Source organism: Monopterus albus, unplaced genomic scaffold (assembly GCF_001952655.1).
Source record: "Monopterus albus unplaced genomic scaffold, M_albus_1.0 scaffold190.1, whole genome shotgun sequence".
Classification (NCBI taxonomy): domain Eukaryota; kingdom Metazoa; phylum Chordata; class Actinopteri; order Synbranchiformes; family Synbranchidae; genus Monopterus; species Monopterus albus.
Genome location: NW_018128070.1, coordinates 109325 through 128101, shown reverse-complemented (window position 1 = coordinate 128101; position 18777 = coordinate 109325). Strand labels below are relative to the sequence as shown.

At 40.5% G+C, this 18777-nt stretch overlaps 1 protein-coding gene across 1 annotated transcript in view; it reads right to left on the bottom strand.

The window, feature by feature from the left end:
• The window catches only part of cdh7a (cadherin 7a), a 50501-nt gene that overhangs the window by 24377 nt on the left and 7347 nt on the right, over positions 1–18777 (bottom strand). Inside the window, exons 2-5 of the mRNA XM_020617506.1 lie at positions 17329–17442; positions 5418–5585; positions 3457–3638; positions 355–608 (exon numbers count right to left, since the gene is read on the bottom strand). Coding sequence (XP_020473162.1) covers positions 355–608; positions 3457–3638; positions 5418–5585; positions 17329–17442 — 718 coding nt within the window. The remainder of the gene's footprint in view (positions 1–354; positions 609–3456; positions 3639–5417; positions 5586–17328; positions 17443–18777) is intronic.

Here is an 18777-nt window from a genome sequence, read left to right as displayed (position 1 = left end):
TCCAAGATGGCATTTCACTTTTGCAAGTGCTGCACTCCTTGACCCTTCCACCATCTGGCTGTGTGTTAGTGACAGCCACGCGGGGACTTTTGAGGGTCTACTGTTTCTTTAGGTTTAATGTCGAGCAATTGAATGGATTAACCCATTTGTCTTCTTTACTTGATTTGGGACTTTTATTCGTCTCCTTTGGGAATCTCATAGTACATCTAGAACAAATAACTGCAAAGTTAGGTTTTAGCTATTTGCTGAATCAAAGAGAAATATGACTGGAGGGATTTTTCTCTTATGAAAGTGGGTGAAAGAACAAGAAAGATTTATAGCTTGTAGCATCTTGTAGCAGCAAATCATTAGTACCTGATGGCACTGCTGGAGGTGTCTGGGTCATGGGCAGAGACTCTCCCAATCGAGGTGCCCACATTGGCGTCCTCTGAAACAACCATCTTGCTAAGCGGTGAGGAAAAGATGGGTGGCTCGTTCACATCTTCCACTGTCACCTTGACTGATGTTGTGTCACTGAATGGGCCCATGCTCAAGAAGTTGGAGTCAATATTCCTGTTTGTGGCTTCAATTCTCAGAGAAAAGCTGCTCTTTGTTTCAAAGTCGAGAGGCTGGAAGAGACACACGGGAAGAAGACACAACCTAGGTGAGAGATCTTCACTTTTTTGTCAAAAAAAAGTTGTGAGGTGGCCAAGAACCTTCAGTTTTTTGATGGAAATGTAAAATCAACACCCCACATTTTCAGTCAGTCAAGAGTAAAGTAATAGGTTATACTGTATATGTATTTAATCTAATCACCCATACAATACCGGGATATTGATCCCAATTACAGCTGTGGACTCTAAAGACCCATTACAATTTAATACACTAAGACTTATAGAAAGTCACTTGCTGAAGAATTATATTTGTTTTGTGCTGTGAAAGCAATAAAATTGATTTCAAGAGAGGCACACAACATGGTAAAAAGCATGGTGAAATAAATGCTTCTGAAACATTTTGTCTGACTTATTGGACTCTCTATTGCAACATATAATATAATGCAGCAGAACATTGATTTGACACTTTTATTGTCGGTGACTCTCTCCAGTGTTGTAATTGTCTGAGTTTGGAACAAAACAAAGGATCAAATTGGCCCCTCTGACAAGAATTGCTAGTGCCTGACAACACTTCTCCCTCTCTCCCACAAAAGCAGCAATGAACTGTCACATCCATGTGGCCTGAGGAGATCATTTCAAGTCCTCTGAAACCCTGAAATGTGAAGTATAAACCATGAGCTCTGGAGCATCCAAAACTGAGGCAAGAACATGCAACAAATGTCCTGTAGAAATGAATAAGTGACTTTGTTACACATTTAACTCGAGAAATTAGATGTAGGCAGATGTCAAAAACATTATTTTTATCATCTTTCTCTCACCCTGTTCCCTCCAGCAATCCCTTCAATAATCTCTATACTGTCTGTTGGTAAAGGGGGCAGTTTGAGTCCAGAGCTATTAGTGTAGTAAACTTCCAGTGACCATGAGATGGTTACTGCAATAAAGTTTTGGAAATAGTCAGTGTTGATTTGTCATGAATGATTATCCTTTAAACCAGAGAAGACATTGTAAAACACAATGAGACAGGTAAAGGGCAGAAGAAGAAACTGGAAGAGGCAGTTATCCTAACATCCTCCAGTAAACAAGTGTCTGCTGTATGGTGCTTACAGACTATAGTGTATCTAGAAATGTAAAAGTGTACAAGCATATTTATATTATTTCTGCATATTAAGAACAACAAAAAATGGCAGTTAACCATTTTAACATCATCCTTGCCTTTAGGCCAGGCAGCACGAACATCAAACCTGATGCCCCGTCCCACATGCAGTCCAGAAGCCACCTGGAGCACCTGAGAGAATCCTTCCACTCACTGCATTGTTTGGGTTGTTACCTGACCCATTGAACAGGAGGTCAAGGATGCCCATGTTACTCACTCTGCTCCCAATGTGTGTCCCCTCCCTCAAGTGTTTTTACTCCTCCTACTGCTGGTGGACAGGAATCTGTGACACATGCCTTGGCACCTCGTGAACTCTGCCTCTGGTGTTGCAATGGGCTGGTTAAAGCTTTGTTTGAACCTTTGGACCAAGCTTACCTCAAGATTTTGTCTGTTTTGCTTCTGGCTTTGACCTCTAAAAAGTGAGTTAGTGATTTGACCCCTCTTTCCATTTCTCTCCTCGCCTTCGGATCCAGGGAGGCAGCAGATGGTTTTGTGGCCAAACCCAGCCTGCAGGCCTAAGAGTATCATTAGTTTGTTAGGGTCAGGGGTGATAACACTGGATGGTCAGTCTTCCTCTCTTGGCTCAGCATTTATCACACTGGCTGTGTGATGCTATTTCCCAGGAATATCTGGCCTCTGGTGAGTGAGGAATCTCCTCATCTGCAGCATTGCTCAGAGGGATGTCGGTGGAAGATGCATGCTCTGTGGTTTCTTGGTCTTCACCTTGTTCATTTGTTTGCTTTATATTTGCAGGAAGTTCCCCTTTCTTCATTGATCCATCCATGTTGGACTAAATACTATTGGATGTTAACTGTGTTTTCTCCTGACTCTATTGACACAATGAATGATGCACTTCTCCCCATGCTCTGCTCGACAATGGAAAGTTACAGTAAGTAACCATCATCTCAGCACTCAGCAATGGGGTGCATTTATTTGGGCACTGTGTTTGGCCAGACCTGCTGGGTGTTTAGACTGCACACCCTCCCTGGCCCTACTGGCACAGAAAAGGGAGATGTGTGTGTGTGTGTATATGTGTTTTCCCCATACTCTGTTCACCACTGGTATGTTATGGTTAGTGATGTCACCTCACCTCAGGGTCCTACAGGTGTGTGGCTATGCTTATGGGCAACAGAAGGACCAAGCAGGGGCATAGACCATATCCTGCCTTACCCTTAACCCAGTAGAGTTAGCCTTAGCGGATGGAGTCTATACAAAATAGAATGCTGTCACATACTATAACTCTAGATGCAGTGAGTGTTTGTGCAGCACTCTAAGCTGTGGGTCCCACTGGCTCCTTTAACTGGCTGAAGAAACAGCTGGTTGTGTTGGGAGCTGATAGTAAGGGCTTGCCAAATTTTATACTCAACACTGGGGCCCACCCCACAGGTGGGAGTGGACAAAAGTCTCTTCAGTGGAGTTACAGTATGTAACTAATGATATGTGGCTTAGCTATATTACTTCATCCACAGTGTCAAATGTAAGCCATGCTTTCCAAGTACAAATAAATAAAAATGTTGCAAACATACTGTATGTAATACTCAAAATCTGACCTCCACTGAATAGAGTACAAATGTAGTACCAATTATCAGTAGAAAGTTGTTTATAAATACTTATGACAAACTCTATTCACAATTTGACTGAACTGATTTTTTTTATTCCTTATGACTGAATCTCTGTTATATTATAAAAACAGTGTTGTTCATGCTGCACCTTTAGCAGGATGATGACCCCGTCTTGTGTTTCCTCATGTGTTGTTATGTTGAATATGCCATCTCCATCCATGATCCTATAGTCCATCTCTGCATTGGAGCCTATATCAGCATCAGCTGCTTTAATTCTGGCCACCACCGATTGCACCGGCAGTGACTCCAGCACCGTGTACTGATAGCTCTCTGGAAAAAAAATGGACAGCAGAGGATGTTGGTAATGGATGTGCTTATTTCACTACCATCACCTTCATGCATCTCAGCTTTTGTTATACCCCTTCAGCTTTGATTCAGGCTCCTCAATAAATTAATGATACACAGCGCAGACAGGCAGCAGTAGCGACACATATGAAACAAAGCACTCTGCTTCCAGTGCTTCTAGACAGTGGATAAGGTAATGGTAAACCAAAATATGCTACTGAGAAAGCAAAGACTAGCTTTAGTCTTTACATTTTTCTGTGTGGAGGTAATGTGTTATCCCTTGAACCTAAAAGAAAAAAATTAACTAAGAGAAAAAACTAGCAGGAGTCAAGCTTTTCAAGGTATGAAATGTCCACTTGTAGAATCTATTACTGTGAAATTCTCCATTGTGTTCCCCAAGCTTTTGTCTGACCCTTCAGATATAAAGTACTCTTATAGGCATAAAGAAATGAATCATATTCATAAACATAATCTCTCCAATCACCATGGCAGAGCTCATTACCAGACCTTTCCATGTTCCTCACAGTGCCTCCCTCAGCCACTGTCTAAATGCTAATCTGCCTGACATTGTTTGCCACCACGTAATCTTTATAATGGCTTTTTAATTTGCCGTGGAATAGCAGCTCTTTAAAAGACCAAAAAAAAAAGTTGCTTCCCTCTTTTCGTTTTGCCCCTGCACCTACCTCTTTTCCCTTTTCCTCCCGGCAAACTAACATTTTCTTTTCCCCTTCTTTCATCCCAGGAGCTGTAGCTCCTAGACCCCATCAGCTGTGATGCTCTACAGTGGTCTATCGATTCTGACCCATGACCCTGTGAGCTTGACAGCAGGGGCAAAAGCCCAGAACTGCTCCAAAGTCTCTTTCTACCCAGCATGACAGCACTGGGTTAAAACGGCATTGATGACTTGTTGTGCAAACTTAAACCTTTTTTTCCCCTGGGGGCCAGCAAATTGACTCAGCTTTATGGCAGTCCAGTAGTGAGTGCACCTGCCAGACAGTGGTTGGGCAAGCAGCAGTAAACTGATTGCTGGCGCTTCGGATTATCATGAGAAGCACTGCGTGCCTTTGAATCCTAAAGCTTGGCCTGGAACCCATTAGCAGCCCGTGAAATAGGCTGACAACAAAAAAATGGAGCCTGATTGATCCTGGTATCCAACGCCGAAGCAGCCCCCAGCTCTGATGAAGAGTAAGGCACGGAGGTGCACACCTTGCAGGAAGACTGCTTTTTTAATTTGCTCATAAAAGTCGAAATGTTTGCTGAAAATACAAATGCAGGGAAGTTACTGAGATAAAGAGGGAATGGGGTGAGTACATAACCTTAGAAAACTGGTGAGATGAAGTTTAATGATGAGGATTTAATGAGCCGGTTTTACTTCTAAGATGTCTGAGTAGCTACTTTCTGTTCAACTTTATTCTACAACATAAAGGGAAAATAAATCTACAGTGTTTTTACAGATAATATAGCAAATTTAATGTTTTCCATTGATTTCTTTTCAAGAGTAAAATAACAGTTCAGCCCTTCTGTGCTGTCCCAGTGCATTTGTTGCATATAGTTCATTGTAAGCCCTCATTTGGTTCCCTGAGTTCAAGCAGTTTTTCAGCAATAAGAAATCTTTAAAGGCCCATTCAGCTGGAAGAAAATAACACTAAACATGATGCAAAGAGCTGGTGGTTTTATGCTGCTGGCTCAGAAGCTGTTGAGACCATGGCATATATTGGATATGACAAGTTTTATGGACCCTGTAGGAACAATCAGGAGTCTTACTATGAGTGAACCGAGGTGGGTTGTCGTTGACATCAGTGAGTGTGACGGTGACGGAGGTGGTGCCGGAGAGGCCGCCCATCTGTCCGACCATGTCCTTGGCCTGGATGACGAGTACATACTGGTCCCTCGTCTCCCGGTCCATGTTGGGCAGAGCTGTTCTGATGATACCTGAAGACGGAGGCAGAAAAATATACTTTAGGCTTTCACAAGCTTTTTTTTGTCAGGCCTGCCAGATTGTTCATAAGACTTTTTTCTAACAAAATTAAGTATTACGTGATAGTTTAAGGATCTCTTTTAATGGGCATAAAGCCCAGGCCATTCATGTGAGCTTCCCTGATATCCAACTGCATAATTACCAGCTATGGTAGGAGTACACATAGTTGAGAATTACTGCTCACAGGTTAAATAAAAGTTTTATAAATATGTTCCTGTTGTTTTCCTCTGTAGTTTTCTAGTTTTTCTTTCCTCAAGATGATTTATTGTGGTCAGAGCTTTGAATGCCTCTAGGTCACTGTAAATGTTTTGCATCAAGAAAGCAGTACACAACTGCAACAAACAAAAACTGACTAAATGACATGAACAAAATCTAACTTCATGCCCTACAATTCTTCAGAATAACAAGCTAAATGGCAAGTTCTGGGAGGCTCTATTCAAGTAAGGGTGGATGATCTAATAACACAAATTCAGATGGAAAAACAAAACCTATTCACATCAACCCTTCAAGTTCGCATACTGAACTTCAGGTTTAATGAGGATGTCCATAATGGCTTATAGCTTGTTTGCTCAACAGTAATGATGTTTAGCAGTCTGACATATGTTGATGTTACTGTTAAAATGCTATCAGAAAAGTCAGTACATCCAAGGCGACATTTTAGCCACCAGGAGAGGCAATACCTGTCTTTCCTCCTGTCATAACTGATCTATATCAAAAAAAGATCAGAGATGTGACAAAACTAGCATCAAATGACATTTATCTGTTGTCGTCTGGTTGCACTTGAGTAGCTGCATATAACAGCCAGTGTTACCAAGTTGTGGAACACATGCACAAAATACTAAAAGGCTTGTAGAGAAATCTTTTTATTAATGACATTTTTCTAATCTCAATTTTATCTCTTGACTACAAAGATGATAATTTCAGAAAAATTAATGCCACAAATTTAAATGCAAAGAAGAGTGTTCTAATCCTTCAAAAGCAATCACTGTTGCTTTCAAAGTTAATGACTTACCACACAATGTGTTTCATTCATTAAATGGCACTTATTAAAGATTCCTATAGAACATGGAAGATTACTCATTAAGAACCTCACAAAGCCACGGTACACAGTTCCTGAATGAATGAATCATTTTTAGTTGCTCTATCACATTCACAGCTTGACAAACCAGATTTTTCTTAGACCTGGCACCTGAAACATTTCTCATAATCCTTTAAATTACACAAAAACTTGACATGTAATTGAGGTCCACTCTCTTGAGGTTTGGAAAAAAAACTTATTTGCTCATTACAAGTAATGCAGAACTCTCAATCAGCTGTGCCCTTGACAAAGACTGTAGTTTTTAGACATGGAATATTTGGAGATTTCACTTAATATTTTTAAGAAAAAGTAGATTTATACCTGGTTCTTTTTAGTCTAAGCTGTACTAATCAACATTTTTATATGGGTAAAATGTACATACATACATAATGTGGAAGTTGTAGCTTGTCATGACAACTTGTAGTTTTTACCACCAGGAGCTGGGGGAGCCCAGAGCACAGCTAAAAAAAGGGTGAATATTGGACGGGTCATCAAAAAGGTTAAATGAATGCTCATATTGATCTGTAAGAAATGGAAACTTGAGAATTCCCCAAGTCAAAAAGATTTTTTTTAAATACAGAATTATCTTTAGGGAATCATCTGAACGGAATAAACTTCCTCAGGGAATCAAAGCCCGTATTTCTACATTTAAGAAATGTCTAAAACTGCAATTAATTTCTACTACGGGAATGAAAATCCTTTAGATTAGTGACTATTGTTATCTTGGATTGTGTCAGGAATAATTATATTGGTTTGTCAGAGATTGTAAATTTTTAATTGTTTAATTTTATGATATGTAAATTTTAAATGTGTTTTTGATTAAGTGGACCCCAAGAAGAATAGCAGCCACTACCACTGCTTTCTCCTGCTGTAGGTGTATGTGTGGGTATCCTTATGGAAACATGAGCACATAAAGAGCCTGACACATTCATATATCTATTGGTTTTTTCCGGGATATATTAGGCAAATAACATACAGTATAACAAATACTATATAACATTCTTCTTCCCACTGGAAATGAATGTATTCTGAGTGTTCGCCCCACAATTCCCGTACTTTGAATAATGTAAGCAGGAACTACAGTGTATTTTTATAAGTAGGTTAGTTGACTGTAGGCCACATCTATGGTCTTTTTTTCTAGCAATACATTTGTTTACATTCTAGCTAATCTGCATAATGTAAAGTACCTGCACAAACTCTTTGTGTTGTCCCTCCCACACCTGAAAAAAGCTTCTGGCTCCCTTAACTATATAGCTCAGTTACAGTGAGCTGTCCACTTCTTTTCTCCCAAGTCTCTACCAGTGAGCTCATGGTGGGATGACAGTGGTCAATAAAGCAATAACTTCTGCTGTTGCTCTAACACGGCATTTCATTCCTGCATCAAGTAATAGGCCGTGAGAACGCTGTCGTACAGCACTGAGGAAAAATATGCCTACCTTTTTCTCCTTTGGTTAAGGCTCAGCAACAAAATCAAAACATGTCATCAGTTTCTGTTTTTAAGCTTAATGCTTTTATTCTGAGAATCTAGGCATCTATCTCTGTACGTGTGTGGATATTCACCCATCTGCTCCGTTTATCCCTTACATCCTTCCTCCATCTGTCCATTCATCACTTCTCTGTTGCTTCTTCCACAGTGCAACCTCGAAGCCAATTAAAGAGCACCACCACTGCTCTGGTGCTCGCTACAGTGACACCTGTGAACCCTGTTTACTGAGTTGCATCAGAAAGGTTACTTCAAGTCTTCAATCCAGCAAGGCTTCCTTAATACTAGCAAGACACAAACAATACAGAACTCTTCTGTTCTCTGCTCCTCACACCACCAACACAGGCACAAAGCACGCATATCTAAGAGACATCCTTAAACAGCCAACAAACAACAGAAGTAAAGTTGCAATGCCTGGCTCGTATATGTTAAAATAAAAAGATGTTAAGTTTGTGCAGCTAGCACTGAAGAAAAATGAATGCTTATTCTAAACCATAGCTAGGCATCACACACAATTGATATACTTATTTAATATCAGCTTTGTGTGCTGGAGCCTGAGAGATATTGGCTGTAGTTAATGATGCCATGAATTCTGATTCCAGCATGATAAAAAAAACACCAGCGACATGTTTCTCCTCCCGCCTGGCCAGAAGCAAACATACTCCTCATTGAGCGACGCTGCTAATTCACACGGCAATGTTGTGAGGCTGTTGTCTGTTTGGTGCCAGCCCGTTCGCACTCTATCTCTGTTACCCTGTGCAGAGCTGGTGTCATTCCTGGGGAGAGGTGATGATTAAAATCCTTCTGTCGCTATCATGGCATGGCCTCACATTGCACCGTGACTCCTTGCCTCTGGTGCATTGTAGCCATACATTTATCTAGCTGTCTCCACACCACTGGCGGCAGACGGGTTGGGCCGTGCTCCCTGCTAAAGCCCAAATACTTGACATTTGTCTTGGGAAGAGAAAATAAAGGTGCAGACTTTGGAGGGACCCTCTGGCTTTGTGTGCAGCTAGGAGAGGTACTGATGAAGGTGATGAACACTTAAACATGAAGGGTGCAGTACGTGATTTGCCAAACCCTCAGGCAGTCCACTTACAAGGAATAGATCTCATAGCACAAAAACATGCCATATAAACAGGAAATAAAAGCTCCAAGTCAGGTAGTTTATTACTGTGTGACATTCAAGCATCATGGCCTAATCACAGATCACTATACATTTACCTACCCAGTTATCCCTGAATGTTAAAGGGCCACATGATGCCGCAGCCCAGCATGTTAAAGAACGTCAGATCAGTTCATTAATACTATGAAGCTGAAAATAATGTGTGCTCATCTGTACATCCAAATGTGTGTTGTTTGTGATTAGAATTAATGTATTGTACCTCCCTCTCCATATTACCTGCCTGAACAGAAGGAGGCAGCCAGATTTATGTCCAGCCTTAAGCTGTAATGTTCTCAATTTAGTGCCACAATTTGGTACAGAGCAACAACAACACATGCTTTTAAAGATGACTCTATAGAAAAACACACACTGTTCTAAAATGGCCACACTAATATATTAATCACAGACTGATCAGAACAAACCTGTCCCACGCTGACCTCGCATGCGTTGAGTGGGAGCAGACGAGGCCGTCTCCTATATTCAAGCATTAGATTCTGAGGTCGAGACAAGACAAAGCTCAGTCCATCCAGCCTTCTGTCACCTGAGTGGCTGTCATATTCAGATGTCATACAGAGCCATGCTGTGTCACATCTTAAATACCTCCTTCAGAATGTAATTAATTCTCTCACTCAGGCACCTGGCATTTCCTGCTAACTATTTTTTCTCCTGTTATTCCAGTCATTGAGGTTTGTGAGCATGTATTTGCATTCTTAGCAGTGTTAATGTGCACGGATAATTGTCTCTAAAGGACTTGCCATATCGCCAAGGTGTATGGAGGTGGAGGCAGCTGTTCAAACCTCCTTGAGCCTGTCATCAATTAGAACGCAGCCCTTAACAGCATATCAACTTCACCTTCAAACTCAACTACAAGCTATCAATCTCTCTTTCTCTCTCTCTATATATATACCTGAGTACCTTTAGGAATCAGAACCTATATATTTTACAGAAATTATGCCTTGATTGAAAGATATTGGAGCTATTCAGGATTACGTACTTTTCCAAAGGGCACCTTCTAGTCTCAATTTGGGATTAAGCGACAGAGTAAAGAGACTTGTTAGATGAAAGAAAGCCAATATGCTACCTACCTAACACTGGGTCACACACATCCTCCACCCTCCTGACCATTAGCCCTCTGCCACTTCATCGCTAGTGCAGTATTGCAGTGTGGAGCTTAGAGTGTATTTCAGCCCAGGCACTTTGTCAAAGTCACCCTCTGCTATGGCCCAGGTGTGTGCTGCAAATGGGACTAATTAGTAACTTGCAAAGACAGAAGCACAACGCTCATCCCATAACACTCAATCCTGAGCCGCTGCCTAAAAGCAAGAGTCTCACCCTCTGAGTGTGTTCTGTAAATCACATGGCATTGACATTATGTTCAAAACTAAAAGCTAACAAAAACAATGTGGTTCTTTTTGCAGCCAGTAAACAAGAAGGACGAAACAATACTTAACACCTGTAGAATGTAATGTCATGGGTGGCTGTGGCTCATGAGGTAGGGTAGTCGTCTCCTGACCAGCAAGTTGGTGGTTCGACTCCTGGTCTCCCCGCATGCCTAAGTGGCCCTGTGCAAGACACTGAACCCCGAATTGCTCCTGGTGGCTTGACCAGCGCCGGTGCATGGCAGCCTGTCGTCATCGGTGTGTGAATGGTGTATGACCTTCTGTAAAGCGCTTTGGCCAGTGCAACACACTGTGAGAAAGCGCTATATAAAATACAGTCCATTTAAAGCAACAACAATAAAATGTCTCTACTTCTGCTGCTGTTACACTATGTTTTAACAAACAGATTGAACTCATTTTAATGTTATTATTACAAAAGACAAACAAGAAACAGTTGCACAGCAAAACCCATCAAAGCTAGTTCTCAATAGCTAACATTAGTCACTGTAAACTACTGGCCATGCCAGACCAATGAATACTGCAGCAGCAAAGCCACAAAGTAAACTGAACTGAGCAGCTGTGTTTCTCTGCCTCACTTGAAAGAGGAATCTTGTGTTGCTGTGTTGTTGCTTTTTCAAAATGTACAAAGAGCAGCTTTAAACATGATTATCTGTAAAGGAAAATTCACAAAGGAATGTTAAAAAAAAACAACCTGTGTGCTTTAGATAGGAACATTTACATCTCTCAAAAGATATGAACCGAGACGTTAAAGCACATTTTATTTTGTAACTGACATATTTCCGCACAGATTTCTATGTGATAGGAAATCTGAAAAAGTAAAATACTGTCAAGACACAAACAAATATCTACATCTACATGTAAGCGTCTGTCACTATTAAGACCTGGTGATCCCATGGCGCATATCTTTAGGACACTGACAGCTCAATATAAAACCCAGACTGCAAGCAGAGTGGCATTTGATGACATCTCTATATTATGGCTCATGCTGATTATTTCCCAGAAAGTACAGTGTACACTATGGCATGCAGCAGAAATGAACCATCACAACTGACAGCAGGAGAACACGGGCCAATTCCAGTAAGCAATCACAACCCAGTAAAGCTTTTGAAATATCAACCTTGGGATTTAGGGAATCCACTTAGCCGAATGAAAAACATGTCATCAGTTGAGGCTGTGAAAGTATGAGCTCTGATCATTGAGCTGAATGGGCCTAACAAAAACATACAAGAGTAATATGGATGCCAGGGGCAGATGTGCTGTTTAAACATCTTTTTCAAGTTCTTCATGATTATAACCTTTAAAAAAAAAACAACAACAAAAAAAAAACGAAGTAGCATAAACGAGGACAGATTATAACAGTGAATCACCACTTCCAAATAAATACTTCTAAGAGATCTATGTTGCTGGTAAGTTTGTAAAATATGCTACAGTGTTAAAAGTTGATGACACAACAAGATCCTCGTTTTTGCAGGAAGCCAGCAGAGCATTTTTAGTAGCGTACATTTTTATTTCCCCAAGGTGGTTCTTCTTGAAAGGTAACTAAATGAAGATGAAGATGAAGGAAACCAAGTGAACAGCGAACACGTTGTAATATTTTTCTCAATTAAAGTTATGTTTCATACTTTTCAAAGAGCAATTAAAGGGAAAGAATGAAAAAAGAAATTTCTACAAACCTATAGAGACTTCTAGACATTAACAATACTGCTGTTGTATAGAGGCCTGTGGGATATCCCCCACTACTCCTCTATAAGCTATCTTTTTACACTAGGTTGTTATTAAGGTTACCCCTGTCAAGCAGGAAAACATGACTTCATGCTTCATGCTTTCCTGCATCAGATCCCACATAGAGTCACAGCTCTCTGATGGCCATCCACGCTATTCAGTGCTGACAAAAATACTGCATCTCATAACCATGAGATCCAATCACCTGGAAACAGAGGCAAGTAATATGAGTTGTGGTCAGGCAGAGAGAGCCGGGGCGTTGGCAGGGGCCCAAAGGCTGTCTCTGGAATCTTTAAGGTATGTGTGTGGGCTTGTTTGACAGGTTAATAAACCAGCCATTGTCCTAGAGAAAGAGTACCAAAGTGGGATTTATCTGCTACACTAAGTCACTTTCCACATTTAAACCTAAAAGTCACTTTTAGATACCTTTTTTGAAAACTGACTTTCATTTTCTCATTCCTATACTGTATACATCTGGAGGAATTAAGGGTTCAATGACATCCGAACATGAGGATGGACGAGGCCAGGAATCAAACCACCCATTAGCAGAACCATTCTACCACCTAGCAGTGAGAAGTGCTATGAGTTGTAAAACTCAAGTCCATTCCTTTTCTATGGGGCATAAGCCAAGACACAGTTGGATTCACAGGTTTGATCTGTGCAATAATAAAAAGAGGAGGTGTCGAAAGTTGCTAAAAAGATTTATTTTATACAAGTGGGTCTGTCTCCCCATCTAACACCTGTTTTTAGCGAGAAAGCTCTGTCAACCAGCAAATAATTCTCAGGCAATGTTAACAAGTAGCAGGTGAACATCATGTATCATTCAGCAGCGAAAGAGCCAGACCCCTCAGGAGTTGTTGGAGACCAAAGCTAAATCTACATTTATCAATGGGGCCAAAACACAAACCTTTTTCTCAACACATGTGACAATAGTGAGCGCTCTCTTTACCGATCGTGGTCCACCTTCATCCTTGTGGTTTGTTGGCCTTGAACAGGTGTCACTGGCTGCTTTGTATGTCTCTTATATGATCCATCCTCTGCCTTTGATCCTCACTCAACCCAGAATTCCTTCTGGTTGAGTGAGGATTGAGGTTGTTTTAGGACTCTTATATCTACTCTGACAACTGAGGAACATGGAGCAAGGAGGCTGCTGAAGGAGCCATGTCCAAGGATACATCAAAGAATCCTTCACGGAATGCCCCTTTATCGAAAATCAGTTGGTGCGTGGACACTTCAGATGAAGGATTGAAGGAAAGCATGTGTCATGTCTCTACAAACCCGTTTCCTTAATTCCTCTCTCCTTGCATCTTACATGGGTGGCAATGAGATGCAATGAAAAGACAAGTCAGGGAAACATGGGCCCATTTAGGAGACTTGGGAAGCAGTCTCTGTTGCATGTTGGGGACCTCACAAAACAAAATGCTGTGGATAGATAAACGCAATGGCCCCACACAATCTATATGACTCATTTACTTTTAAATCTTTTAGGTACAGTTTTATGTACATACTGTATTAGTGCATATTTCTTTGAGGTTGCCAAATGGTCCTTGAAAACTACTTAACCTGGCTTTATTGGTGTTTCTGAACATTGTTGTCAATGCGGAACTAGTGGGTGTAGGTGTTACCTCGGTGAGGGTGTGGAAGTGGAGGATTTACACTGATGTGTACAGGTGCAAGTGTTTCTGTTGATTGGTGATCACATAATGTGTCCTTTGTGAGGAGAGAGCTCACTGTCACACGCTCTGCAGACGGCTTCATGCTGAAATGCATCATTAGTTTTGTCGGCCCATTATAAATAAATTCATCTTTATGACTGATACGTGAGGTGATTTTTTGCTGTATGTTTCTATGGAGTGCTGCCTTTCTTCTTGACCTTGTTGTGGAGAACAGTTTTTTTTTAAAGCAGAACATCCAGCTGTATTTTCAGTGAGAAGCACAGCTGTTCCCTCTTGCCAATTGTTTGCTAACATGTTAGCCTTAGCATCTTTTTAAGGTGACAATGTGTAAATGAGCTTGGTGTGTTGCCCCCACGTGGCCAAAACATAAATTAGTGCAGGTTTAAGGAATAAGAAAAGTAGAATATCCATCCATCCACTTATCCTGAACAGGGTCACAGGGGGGCTGGAGCCAATCCCAGCTGACATTGGGCACGAGGCGGGGTCCACCCTGGACAGGTTGCCAGTCTATCACAGGGCTGACATGTAGACAAACAACCACACACGCTCACACTAACCCCCACGGGCAATTTGGAGGCGCCATGTCTTTGGACTTGGTCGGCACTCAAACCTGGAACCTTCTTGCTGTGAGGTGACAGCGCTAGCCACTGTGCCGAGGTAGAGTATAAAATATATAATTGTAATATATAGCTGTAGTTGACAGTTTTGTACTTCTTTATAAGTGTTAGCTTGTCCTGCCAGTAGAGACCAGCACTAGAAGTGTATTTTTCCAAATAAATTGGATGCATTAGCTATTTAATCAAGATTGATGATATGCATATACTGCACATCAAGCAGCATGTCACTGGAAATTTGGTTTGAATATTATAATAAGTTATTATAATACTATAATATATAATATGATAAGGATAATCTTAGGCTAAATTTGGTTTAATCTGTTCAATTTACCAGACAGTTTTTGGCTTCAGCAAAAGGACCAGATCAACCAACACCCACAGATATCAAACACTTGATCAAGAAGAAATGGAAAAACACTGAGGTACAATATCACAAGTTCCAAATCTTACGGAAGATGTTCACAGTATTTTAACACATTAATTAGCCCACAAAATTTTAGCTTCTAAGCCACCCATGAGGAATCTTTTACTTAAAATCAAAGATGTACACCCTTAGACAAGTCTCAGTGGAACTGTCAAAGCTTAAAATGTATCCAAGAGGAACTTTTTCATTTACAGTTAAACATGTAGATGTTCATCCCAAAACAGAGTAACATGGAAATGTTGCCTAATGAAAGCTTCAGTGGGAGGCTTCATTAGTCAAGGCTCTCTAGAAAGTGAAAAATAACATAGAACTTTTATGATAGTGTGCAGACTTCACAGCTAAGTGCACTTTGACTCATCTTTTCTCCTCTGACAACACTTCCCTAATGCCAACACACTATGAAGTTATGTGATATACGGTGCCTTCATTGTCCCTGAATGATCCATTTTCTTCTGCTGGTTAGTCTTAATAAATGTTTACAAGGAACCTTACAGGTCAGTCTTTGTAATTGAACATCCCTCTTATTTTTGCATCTGCATGAGTGTGGCAAATAAATGACATAAATCTCTACACTGCACATGATTGTACCAGTTCATGAATTAGAACTACATTGGTAAAATTCTTCCATGTGTTTTTTACTCTCAAAGCAGAGGACAAAGCCTAATATTATTGGATGGCCCACATTTTTCTGTTTTCTTGTGAGAGTGTTTTGCATGAAGTAGCCGAGCCTCAGCAGGGCAGTGACTAATGAGCCGGCGATGAAGATGTAGCTAGAGCTGCCGCTGCACTTTGCAGGATAAAAATGCCCCACAAGTCGACAGACATTTATCTTGCAGCTTATTGTAGTCATTTTCTCTAGCTTTTTAAAATTGTTTTCTAATTTGATTACCATTATATCTTTATTGCACCAAGTGATTGATACTGTGAAACTCAGGGGGATATTTCCTAAAACCTGTTGCAAATTACCATCAGGTGCCGAAAATATTGTGGCACCGCAATGTTTTTATTTAGAGGCCTATTTACCAACAATGATGATGTAAATGAACAAAGCCACAGCTGTGCTAATCTGAACATACCTCTGCTTTGGATCTGCTGCCTGAAGGCTGTTGAGCAACATGTGGCCCAAGAGGAAGTGTAAAAGACTGAATTTTAATATGGTTGAAGAAATCAGAAAACATATTTCTGAACTTGAACCACGTAGGCTACCGTTAAATCATCTTTTATTTCGTTCAGTAATTGAAGCATGGTTTGACCTGAAAGCCTGTAAGTGTCCCTCATGTTCTCCTCTGGTGAGTGATGGGATTTACAAACACCCTCTTCCCCCTCAAACATTAAGTCTCAGGTAACTAACAGCTGCCACCCAGGGATGCAATTGCTACACCTGCTTCCCTCTGGTGTTAAATCTCAGCTGCAGTTTGCTATGTCACAGTGGTGGTAAATCAGGTGCTGAGGGTATCTGTATAGATTTCCATTCTCTCTTCCCTGATTTTTTTTCTCCCTGAATGCCTTAAAATACATGGCATGACATCCAACACGCAAATTGATTCTCCAACACAAAACCACACCGCGACTCCTTAGTACATATGAACAAACAATTTTACTGGCTAGCGCCAGAAAATGAGCCATAATTCTTTAGTAAATATGCCTCTCAGTGCTTCAGTTTGTTATTGTTAAAATTGTTTGTAAAGTTATATAGTAAAGGCAATGTGATTTTATTTATATGACAGGTAAACGCCATGTGCTTTACATTTCATTGCTCCTATATTTTGAAGGGAATTTTACAAAATCTGATTAAATGTTTCAAGGGATGTTATTTGGGGCTGAAAAGAACCGGTTCTGCTTGAGGCATTAGCCACTAGCCACCACTAGCATAGCACACATCCCAGCCGCATAGTTGAACCTGGCCAGTGGAGTATTCATCATGCATGGGAACTCTGGCTTCCTCTCACAGTCCAGGTTAGTTTATTCGGTGAATTCAAATTAGCTATACTTTAGGTGTGAATGTGAGTGTGAATGGCTGTCTGTCTCTGTGTGTCAGCCCTGTGATAGACCGGCAACCCATCCAGCGTGTACTCTGCCTCTTGCCCAGTGTCGGCTGGGATCATCACCGCCTTATTCGGCAGATGTCGTACCTGTCTTGGGCTCCACTGAGAAGTATGGCTGTCCGTGGATGATGCTGTAGACCACCCTGGCACTGTTCCCATATGTACCTGCATCTGGGGCTGCCACTTGCACTACCATGGTTCCTGTGGATAGACAGCACCTTCATTAGTTTCTAAGACAACATCCAGAAGCCAAGTCATATCGAGCTAAATGTGGAAATAATCATCATATCCACTGAGCGTGTGACCAATTCTAGTTGAAAGAAAAAAGGGAGCAGGCAATGGGAATGCAACTTTTATGGCAGTAAATAATCTCATTAGTCATAAGTCATTACACTGTCTTCCTTTTTTAGAACTGGTGTTTACTTTAGTTTTGTACTGAGTTTTTATTTTTATTTTAGAAAAGCAGTTTCTCACTGAAACTTTCAATAACACCAAAAGATCTAACATGTTCTGTGACAAAACATTTTGCCATCATTTACAGCGATGCTGCAACAGGATCTAAGTGCAACTCCTAGCCTTTAGAGATCACTTTGTTGCCACTCTCTCTATTTGTCTCCCACACATCAGTTAGCAGCTTCTTTTCCAATAACTTCAATCTGTTGATTCAAATTCAGCAGCCAAACCGGTTCCGCAGCCCATCTGTGCATGTTAAAGAGGCTCTTCACCCCCACCACTAAAACACAAAGCTACATGATTAGGTATTTCACATCATACTGATCCTATAACTGCAACTTTTTTGGTTTTAGAAGAGTCAAAGAGTTTGAATTTGTCCTCCAGCGATGTCATAAAAGGACACTGTATCATTGTGCTGTATTAACTAGGCTCAAATAAATTCTCTGTTTTGAGAATTTTATGATAGTTTTAGAAAAAAGACAGTTGGGAAAACTTTGTTTGATTCCATTCTTTCATTTTTACAACAATTTATTATTTTATTTCCTGGTAAGAATCTCTGCTAACATGCACAGATGGTAAACCATTTAGTTTCAGAATTAGGGTCCACAAACTGCTCTGGAGAAGATGTTGAGCTGCAGAAGGGAAATTATTACTGTGAAAACCAAATAATATCTGAAGACAAGAGGCATGATTGCAGTCTTGTGGCACAAATATTTTAAGTGTTGTTTGTTTATGAGGCTCTGTTCTGCACTAATGAAAGGGAGATGTTCTTGTTTAATGTATTTAGTATTTACTTTCCAGATTGGATGAATACATTCTACTGAAAAGGATTTTTTTTAAATGAATCTAATTATAAATCCAAACAGGATATAATGAGCTTCAAATCCATATTACACAAATTTACCCTTGAAAACCCACCAAACACCTTAATTACAGTCTTTATAAAGGTACATGAACTGTAACTAATAATTCCAGAACTTCTCCATTGATTTCAAAAGACATTTTAAATTGAAATGCTCTTAAATGACAATGCTGGTATAATTTAAGGGATAAACAACCTTCCCTTTAATTTACATATTTGAC